The 10,310-nt window shown below is 55.0% G+C and overlaps 1 protein-coding gene across 2 annotated transcripts in view; it reads right to left on the bottom strand.

Annotated features, from left to right (window-relative positions):
• Nucleotides 1–10,310, bottom strand: part of LOC145529167 (uncharacterized) — a 34,220-nt gene that overhangs the window by 4,983 nt on the left and 18,927 nt on the right. For both annotated transcript variants that reach the window (XM_081548992.1, XM_081548991.1), the window contains exon 4: nt 7,292–7,364. In XM_081548992.1, the coding sequence (XP_081405118.1) occupies nt 7,336–7,364 (29 nt within the window). In that variant the 3' untranslated portion in view covers nt 7,292–7,335. The remainder of the gene's footprint in view (nt 1–7,291; nt 7,365–10,310) is intronic.

Genomic DNA, 10,310 nt, shown 5'->3' with positions numbered 1-10,310 from the left:
CCAAATTCCTTGAAAGCCAAGTCACAACTGATCTGTGACATCACAGTTTTGCCATTTATCCCAAATATTGCATCTGGAAGCTTTTAGAGACCATAGTGGTTCTCTATCCATCTATCTATCCATCATCTATCTCTTTCTCTATGAAAAGGAACAAGGGATGTTCACCTGAACCACTTGTTATTCCACTTTGGCTGGGAAATACAACTGGGGTGGTAGCTGCAGAGACAGTCTGATTTCTCAAGTGGTCACCTTAAGTCACAGGAAAAGCAAGCTGCACAGAGAAACAAAACAACCCAGACATACAGTAATACTGTGAGCCGGTCACACCACACTGCCCGCTGGTCCCTCCACCAGCAGTCTACCAAAACAGACACATGGCCAGGAAAGCCATCTTTCCAGGGCTGGAGTGCTGGGAAGGAGGTCCACAGTGACAGGGCCCTGGGGCGGCCAGCACACTTGCCCTCTGTGAACAAAAACTCGCAAAAAACTCACACTCTTGTCATCTCCCACGCCCACGCACACACACTTTGGAGCTCACATTCACACAGGCGAGTGCCTAAGCAGGCACAGAGAAGTTCAAAGGCATGTTCTTTGAAATTCAAAGTACTGCTTTTATGGTACATCCACATGGAGCATAGGCATTGCTATGGCAATGGGCAGGGCCAGGGGAGTCTGGCAGGAGGGTCCACAGTATTGGAGACACTCTATTAAGATACAGTTGCAGTGACCTTTCCTTTCACGCCAAGTTAGCTCCCTGGATTTTCACCTGATCAGAAATACATATTCCATATTGCATTGCCTAGATATAACAGTATATATGTACAGACATGTATGTGTCTTTCCATCCACTTTTTTTTGTTAAGATTCCCCCTTAGAATCTCCCAGCTTGAGAGAAAGGAGAAAGAATGAGGAGAGGAGAGAAAGGCTGGTGGGGGTGGGGGTGGGTGATGTCAGAGGCGGGGGAAGAGGGGGGCAGGAGCGCCCCAGCTCGGGTTCCTCTTCCTTCTCTCCCCACCTAAGTACTTTTATTTGCAGAGCGATTGTTCTTTGTTTATTTAATACAAGTACTGTGTGAATGGTGAAAAATAAACACGATGAAAAATAACCAAACAGATGATTCCTCCGAGTGAAAAAGCCCGGACTTAATAAAAGTGCGAAGCAGTCACCGCTGAATGAGAAACCCTTTGAAGTGGAACTTATTATAGGAGGAATACTTCGGGGTTGCCTTAACGACGCCGCTGAATCGAAAGCGCTCGCCTTTGTCAGCGATTTGTTCTCCTTTGCTGGGGTGCCCGCAGAAATTACTTACATGGGCTGCCTTAACATGCAGCCTGCAAATCAGTAACCTTGCAGCTCAGACTTGCAGACGCCACTGGGCCACGGATAAAAAAGAAGTCAGGGGGAAACGCACCAGCCTTTCACGCCGGGTCTCTGGGGATGGGGGCGCACCGGGCGGGATGGGGGCGGCAGATAAGAAGTTGTCTTACAACGGCCCCCACCCTCGGTCCCCACCCCCACCCCACGCCGACCCCTGAGGCCAGGTCCGGCCCCCCACCCCCGGCGGCCGGGGAAGCTCCGGCCTCTCCAAGGCCCTCCAGCGAGGGGCGCTCTCCTGTGCGCGGGCCGGGCCCGGGACGTTCCCAGCGGCCCGGGCCATATTTAATAAGGGTCGTTTATCACCCAGGCGCTTTGAAGGGTCGCCTCCAGCCCTGCGCCCATTAGAAAGGCGGAGGTGACATTTAAACTCCGTTTTCAAGGCTCGCGGGGGGATTTCAATGAAAAGGCAACTCGTTTGTCTTATGAGCCTGGAAACACCCCCCTTCTCGCTCCTTTTGACCACATGGCATAACTCAAAAACAATAGTTCAAAAGTGAAATGGCATCGTGGCGTTCACCGAGAGACAGGCCCCCATCTAGCACCAGAGAAAAGAGGGAGCCCGCAAGACAATGTGCTTTTTGTGTCTGACTCTGTCACAAGGATTGTGCTGTTTGCTTTGGAGGCTGCGCCTGTTACACTTTCCTGAAAGTGCTTGTGTTAAACAAGAGTTATAAGTCATCCCAAACAACAAACATTTTGATTTTCTTTGCCTAAAGGGCTTTCCCTGGCTATGGGCACCGTGAAAAAATAATGTCCTTGCTGAGAAAGGAACACCAGTAGTAGCATTAGAAGCGGGCGCATTAAATATTGAATGACACGGGGAAAAAGAGCTTGTTGAGGGGGCACTCAGCCTTAAAGTCTTTCTTCAACTTTGTCTTCGCTGGCTGCTGGACTATTTAACATGGTATTAATTAAGGCGGCTTCGGGTGACGCCGAGCCCGCCGGCCCCTCGGCCGCGCTCTGTCAATGGGCCTGTGTCCCCGCGCTCTGCTCACGCGTTGGCTGGGCCGAGTGCAAATGTCACTTCTCATTTGGAGGCTGAAGTGAAGGGCCCATCCTGCATTAAGGGCGGCAGGGATGTAGTCGGCAGCAGGCGTTAAAGGAATACGAGGGGCTGGGGGCCGGGGGCGGGGAGGCGGGGACGAAATGGGAACAGCTGCCCTGGGCCGGGGACGAGCGCCCGCCGCCGGCGTGCACGGCTTTGGGCACCTTTCGGAGAGGGTTGTTCGGCAAACACCGGCCGCACGGGCCTCGCTGGGCCGGGACACCCATGCTCTTTTCCAAAGTCTCCTCTTGCGTGGGGACCATCTCCACCCCAGCCCTCCAAAACTCGAGTAAGCAGTCTGGCGGGGCATTCTCTTACAAAAGGAGTAGCTTCTGCAAAGAAAGACAAAGGCCTAGCGCAAACCGGCTTCTTTCCTGGCTTCCTCCTCCCCGCCTCCCGTCCCTTCGCGGATCACAAATAAAGCCCCCAAGGGCCTCGGCCCAGGACCTCCTATCCAATTTTACAGACGGTGAAACTGAGACCTCAGGCAAGGCTCAGGGTTTCTTGTCCGTTTTCCCGCGAAAGAATGGAAAGTGGAGACCCTCGTGGAGACCGAAGACCCAGACAAGGGAGGAGCTCTGTTTAAGGGTGCCAACATCCACGCCAAAGATCCCCTTCTCCCCAGTCCCAGGCATTTGATTCAAAACAAATGGAAGTTGGTTTCAGCAGCTGGAAATTCCTAACATTAAAAAAAAAAAAGAATGAACCTTTACTGCCAACTAACTGTGGCATAAATGCAGTGCATGTTTTAAGAAACTCTGCTGTCAGTTCTCGATGAGGAGAGGCAAGACTTGGCTGGGGAGAAGGGGGCAGAATACTGTGGGGGATTTATTTCTGCAGCCAGATTGCCCCCACGAGGGCCCGTGTCTCCTGGTGTGGGGTTCCAGATGGACATGGGCCTTCTCTTTTATCACAAGGTCCCTTGGAGGTGGGGAGAAACTCAGTTAAGTGCTCTTGCGCGCGCGTGTGTGTGTGTGTGTGTGTGTGTGTGTGTGTGTGTGTGAGAGACAGAGAGACAGAGAGACAGAGAGACAGAGAGACAGAGAGAGAGGTTTGGACCCTAGATGTCCCGTACAGGGGTCTGGCACCCTTAACTCTGGATTCATTTGCATCATCTGATTCTCCTGGGGATGTGCCCCTCAAGAGCTCCCTGGGTCCTCTGGGTAAGGCGAGGTCACATTCCCAGAAAGCCATGCTGCAGGAGGAGCAGTTCGAGCCAGGGGGCGGGGATAGGTAGCTGAGATCCGTCTGCCTGGAGACTGGAGCCTGCGGCCTGCACCCTCCGCCTCGTTGGGAGCTGGTGGCGTCGCTCTAGGGTGGGGAGCCGCCTGGTGGGGGCCGAGGTGGGCGGTGGGGAGGAGAGGGGCTGGGCCAGACCAGCCCCCCGCCCCCTCCCGAAACAGGTCTGCAAAACCTGACACTGGGGCTCACGTGCTCAGCCGCTGACCTGGGCCATCTTTCTTCATCTCTTTTTTCGGTCCCCTTCTCCCTGACTACTTGTTTTTTTGTTTTTTGCAAAAACAGGCCCCAGGTCAGGGCAAGAGATGCAAAAACGTGGCCTTTTGGCCCGGTATACACTGTCCAGGGCGGCGCGTACACACACACACACACACACACACACACACACACACACACACACACACACTCTCACTCTCTCTCTCTCTCTCTCTCTCTCTCTCTCTCAGGCACGACTCGCCCCCCGCGCCCCGCCCCCGCCCAGGCACTGGGCACACGCCCGGGTTCCAGGCACCTTGCCAAGAACGCGCGAGCACCCTGCGTGGCACACTGGCTGAAGTTCCTGCACGAAGTGGCGGGGGTGGGGTGAGGAAGGAGGGGGTGGGCGGCGGTGGGCGCCGCCGACTGCTGGCGGGTGCGCACAACTTCAGTGCTCAACTTCCCGCTCTTAACGAGACCCGGGATCCCTTTGGAGAGGCCCTCGGGAGCCGGCGGCGGGGCTGGGAGTGGCGTGGGTAAGCTGGCCGGCGCGGGGCGCGGGCGGCGGGGCACGAGGGCGCGACAGGAGGAGGGCGCGAGGGTGCCCGCGGCCGGCCGGGCGCTCCGAGAAGTCAGCGCGAGCAGCTGTGACTTCACCTATTAGCCCCGATGTCTTTCCGAGGAGCCTGGTGGAGTTAAACAGCCCACAATGGGCGCTCTGGGGCGCCTCCAGCCTGACCTCCACCCGGGTTTAATAGTTTCATAGGAACTTCATTAAATCAATTACTTAGTGAGCACATCATCATTTATTTGTAATTAGCAGCGAGGAGCGCGTTCTCTCCCCCAGCCCCGCGGCCCGGGTCCCAGCGGGGTTGGCGGAGTTGTGCAAGCACTTTTGTTTGCTCGAGTGTTGACTCCCGGCATTATTCGGCCCCGGTAATCTTTACGTCTTAATCTAGCATTCAGGGGGCGAAGGGAAAACAAACAGGGCGCAGGCCAGAGGCCAGCCCGGCGGTCCCGGCCGCGCGCGCGCAGCATGGCCCTCGCTCCGCGCGCGCAGGGCGCGTCTTCACCGCCCCCCTCCATCCCGCGGAGAGGGCGAGGGACCCCAAGGGGCAGCTGGAGGGGAATGAGGCAGACCGGGGTTCGGGGAGAGCGGGAAGCTCAGAAGGAAAGTGGCGAAGGAAGAAGAGGTGAAGGAGCGGAAAGAGGGAACCCGGAGCCTGAAAGCACGTCCCGCAAAGCGAGCGCAATAAGGAAACGTACAGGCTCGTGCGCGTGTGCCGGCGGCGTCGGCAGGGGAGTGCGTGTGTGCACGTGTGTGCGCGCAGGGTGTGCGTGAAATCACATCCATTTCAGCTGCTGGGAGCGGGGCGCAGAGAGGCGAGCGCCAGCGGGAGGTGCCGGCCCGGCGTGCGCGGGAGCAGCTCGCTGGGTGTCCGGGCTGCCAAAAGGCTTGCATTTGGGGGAGACTGCAATCCGGGGCGCAGCGCCATCGCAGCCCACAAATTACGAGCGAGTGGTTAGCGATCGGGAACGGCGGGGGCTGAGAGGGGAGGTGTTGCTGAAAGCCAGGCCCGAACCTGCGCGTGCGGAGCGACGCGAGTCGTGGCCCCGCGAGGAGTCGTTGATTCCTTTCGGGTGTAATTGTCGTTCCCCACACGTCGCGGCGCCGGCCGAGAAGCCGGCAGGTCGCGGGGGTCTTGACTGACGGGGCCAGAAACGTGGGCGACGCTGAACCGTCGCTGCGTTCCCCGCCGGGCACCCGATTTCCGCTCGCGGTTTCAGAAGTCCCTCCGGCACAGGCACAGGAAACGCTGGACTACAGCGGGAGATCCCCGCGCAGGAAATGGGGGGGGGCGGGGGAGGCGAGGGGTCACTGACGATCAGGCTCAGGTTCTCAGGAGTCGGCCAGTGTGCACAGCTCAGAGGTTAGCAACCGGCCTGTAGGACCCCTCCCTCCCCCCACCCCAGGAGTGGGCTTCCAGAAGCAGCCCTGATCCCAGAGGGTCCCTGAGGTTCGTCTCCCAGGTGGCCCTCCTGTCTGCATTTTTGAGGAGAGGGTCTTGAATTTCTCCACCGGCTTTTGTGGCCAGGCCTGTTTAATCCAGGTTGGTATCTGGAGGCTCCGAGAAGGCGGTGGTTTTTACCCTGTTGGCTCAGTGTTCAGAGTGTCTGTACCCGAGTGGGCCCAGAGAGAACCTGGTGCATCAGTGGGTGGGGGCTTGGTGACAGGACCTGTCCTGGGGGGAGTGGGGAGGAAGCCTGAGGGGTGGCCCCAGGGCCTGGCTGTGGTGGTCTCCTGGGAGTGGCAGCTTTGTTTGCCTGGGACCCTCAGGTGGGCTCTCCTGGGGCCTCTAGCTGGGAGAGCCTGTACCCATGACACCACCTGGAGGTGCAGAGACCCCCACGGAGACCCCCCCCAGCTGATGCTGACCCACCCTGGATTGTCTGAGAACTTGGGTCAGCCTGAAAAACAGCAAGTGTATCCAGAAAAAGGCCTGCCATCCCCTGGCAGGGCAGCCATGGGGAGAAGCACCTTTTAAAATATAAGAGCATTTTGCAACTTGGCATACTTCTTCCCACCCCCCAAGGCGATCCACCCTGAAGTAGTCAAAACGGTCAGGCTTCCAGAAGGATTACCAGCCAAAGCAAATATGTATGCATAAAGCAAAACACAATCTTTTCACATATATCTCCAAACACTGTAAACACCAGCCCTCCTTAGAACCTGTTCATGTTTCTGCTCTGATATAATGAATACCTATGCGGGTTAAATGTATGTTTGATCATTCAAGACTATATACATACAGACACAGAGTTCCAGCACATTTAAATCCAACCTTGCATATGATCAGGGCCTACCCATCCTGCACCTAACCAAATTTTGGGACAGCCTTGAACTGAGAAAGCCTTTTGAAAATAACAGTAACATGGAATTCACCCCTGACTTGTCTCTCTCTGCTTCTTCCCCTCAACCTGGCGGTGGCCCCCCTGCCCCTAGCTTCAACAACATTTAATAAAACAGTATCATTGTAGGGAGGAAAGCCAGTGAGTCAGGCAAGCACTTTATGAACTGGCAGTGACTTGGGTGAAGCGGCTGATGTAGCAAACCTGGATGCTGGCTGCAAGGTTCTCCTAGATACACAGATCTGGCTTCTCTCTGCCTGCTCCAGGTCCTGACAGCTTCGAACCCATCAGCTGGCTCACATCTCACACTCTGTTCTGCTTCTGTCTTTACTGGGCCACATGTCACGGACACCTGGCCCTGCCCAAGGCCCTGGCTTCACAGTGGGAGCCCTGCGTTTGCTCACCACCTCCTTCCAGTGGGCCTTCCCTGGCAGGTGTGGGACCCTTCAAGCCCACTCCCTTTATTTGCCTGGGGTCCCTCACCCTTGGGCCCATCACCCTGAAAACGAATAGAAGTCTGCTCACATTGTGTCCTTGTCCCCGTGGAGGGCTCTGAACAGGCTAGTCCCTCACCAGGCGCAGGATGCCTCTTCCTGACCTGCGGGGAGAAAAGAGCCGGTCATGACAGACTGTAGACACGAAGCTGACCGAGGCCTGTGTGACTGACCCAGGAGCTCCCGGGAGCCCACTCGGGGTAACGTGCTTCAGGGAAATTTAAGGGAGGGCCAGGGGAGACTTGGAATGCGGAGCTTATGCCAACTGTTTGTCTCCTTGTTGACTGCCCTGGCCGTGTCTTACATAAACTGACCCGAAAGTACAAGCGTTAGAAAACCTGTGACTGAGGTCGAGTGTCTGCTGTGTTACTGAGAGAAGTATCTGGGCACCCCTTTCTGCCTTCAGACCCGACGGCATGGGTGGTTCCCTGTGTATCTGTGAGAGGCACAATCGTGAGGTGATTCGAGGCAAGTGCAGGCAAACGCTGCAGTCCGGCCAGTGCCATCCCCCCCGCCGCCATTTTCTTCACCTTTGACTTTCTAGACCTTTCTAGCGACTGCATAAATGCAAGGATTGAGGTGGTCCAGAGGTAGAAAGGTGCCTTGAAAAGAACCACTGTCCTTGGCCACTGGCAAGGAGACTGGGGTGTTGAGTTAGATTCCTCCAATCTGAAGAATGCCTGTGAGGAAGGGGCAGAGGAACGATATCATGAAAAATATCCTTCCGGCTTCTTACATTCCTTAATGGGAAGGCTTCCCTGGACTGCATGCCTGTCTGGAGAATTGTAGACATAAAACTTCTCATTTCTTTAAGAGCAAAGGAAGCACAGAGTGGGTCCTGGGGAAGCCAGGGGCAGTCTCCCTCCAAGGCCCTGGGGAGGCCACTGTGGGCCTGTGATGGAGGAGAGACCCAAGTAGGAGACAGCGGGGGGCTGAGAACTCCTGTCCATTACTCACAGGCTTTTCTCTCCCTATTTAAAACATGCTGGTAAAATATGTGTGACATAAAAATTACCATCTGAACCATTTTTAAATATACAGTTTTGTGGCATTAAGTACATTCCCATTGTTGTGCAGCTGTCAACACCATCCATTTCTGGACTGTTTCATCTTCCCAAACAAACTGTTCCCATTAAGCACTAACCTCCCATCCCCCTCCAGCCACTGATAACCTCTATTCCACTTCCTCTCTATGAATTTGATTACTCTAGGTACATCCTGCAAGTGTAATCCTACAACGTTTGTCTATCGCTGGCTTATTTCACTGCGCATCACGTCCTCAGGGTTCAACCATGTTGTAGCATGCATTAGAACTCCACTCCTCTTCATGACTGAGTAATATTCCAATGCATGGATCCATAACATTTTGTTTATCTGTCAATGGACCTTTGGGGTGTTTCCACCTTTCAGCTATTGTGAATAATGCTGCTGGGAACATGGGTGTCCTCACAGGCCTTTATATGTACCCATGTACCTGTGTATTATACTTTTCTGTGAACCAAAGGAAAACACTTGAAAGAGGAGCTTCAGCCAAGAACTGAGAATATCTGATTTCTCACTTGGGTCTGGTTTTCTAAGGTCAACAAAGTGCAGCTGGATCTCAAGGGAGTATTAAAGCATTGTTTTCCAGTTCCATGGTATTCCCATCTGTGTGTGTATGTGTGTGCACGTGTGTGTGTGTGTATATGTGTGTGTCCGGCCCTACCCAGTGCTGTTGCTTCAGAGGAACTATTAACACATTAATATTATCAATAGCAGGCAGTGCCTGAACCATTAGGGATTTATGAAAACATCTGAAGCAAGTCGTTTCAAAGCGCTGATTTGTTTTATAGTCAGTATTACATTTTATGACAGGCTCTTTTGCCAGCAAAATGAGCGTACCGGCATCACACACAGCTCCGTAGACGGAAACCGCTGCCCTGCAAATTCGTGTTCCAGATCCCTTGGGGAGCTTCTGCAGTTTGCAGACAAATACTAACCCTTTGCTGAAGGGTCGGCCCGGAACCAGATAGCAAACCCCACCCCCTCTTGCATTTTTAGCCGTAGGAAAACTAAGGCTCCTTTTTCTCTTTCTCACTTCTCTCAAAACTCAAGAAGCAAGCCAGGATCCAGTAGCCCAAGGCCAGACATTTTCCTGGCCGCCTCTACTTTTCTTGTTGGATTGATTTTGCCCCTGATCTGCCAGTTTCACTGGGCAAGCTCTTTAGATCTGGGGAAGTCGTTTCAGCCACGCTTAGAACCGTGGGGGAGGGTGCTTAAGGTGTCCCCTGGAGGAGACGGATGCGTGTCGCTCAGCTCCCCATTCCAGCCCGTGCCACCTCCACCCCACCCCCAGCGGCAACCGAAAGAGGCGACGGCATTGTGCGGTGGGGGGAGGGGCGCGAGGTGGGGGGAGGGCGAGAGCACACCGACCCCCTGCACCCCCACCCCCACCCCCACCCCCAAGCTGGGCTTTGTGGGTCTCCTCCCAAGGGCCCCCTCTCTGGGACAGGACACCGCACTAGAAAGTTCCCTCTCCACGTTCCCAGGGAGCGGAGTTTGTAATATTTTACAGCAGCTGTTTAACATTTCCCTACCTAGTGATTAAACACGAAAGGGAGTAAATTAAAACGGCAAAGTAAAATGAAATAAAAGGCGTCTTTCCTTTCTGTAAAGAGACAACACCTAATTAAGGAATATTTGAATCCCACAAAAATGCAGACTCTCACGGGTGACCTAAAACTTCTTTTTAAACTGGGAACGAAACTCCAGAAAACTGGGGAACCGGCCCAAGACGGCAGTCCCTTCAAACACAAAGCGCCTTCCTCCGGGGACCCTGGGCCTGGCCCCCCGGGCCTCCCCTCCTCCCCAGGGTCCGGGGGGGCGGTGGGCTCCTGGGGTTCCAGCTTCGAGGAGGGGCGCCCCGCCCCTCTCCCACGGCTCTCGGGCCTCGCTTCCCTCCCCGTTTCCCTCTCCCTCCCCTCCCGACTCGGTTGCATTGTTTTTTGGTTTTGTTTTGCAACTCTCTCCCCCTCTGGGTTCCCCATCTTTCCGGGCAGCCCTCCCCCATC

Source organism: Giraffa tippelskirchi, chromosome 12 (assembly GCF_054371585.1).
Source record: "Giraffa tippelskirchi isolate mGirTip1 chromosome 12, T2T-mGirTip1v1.2.pri, whole genome shotgun sequence".
NCBI lineage: Eukaryota > Metazoa > Chordata > Mammalia > Artiodactyla > Giraffidae > Giraffa > Giraffa tippelskirchi.
This window is presented reverse-complemented; position numbering and strand designations above follow the sequence as displayed.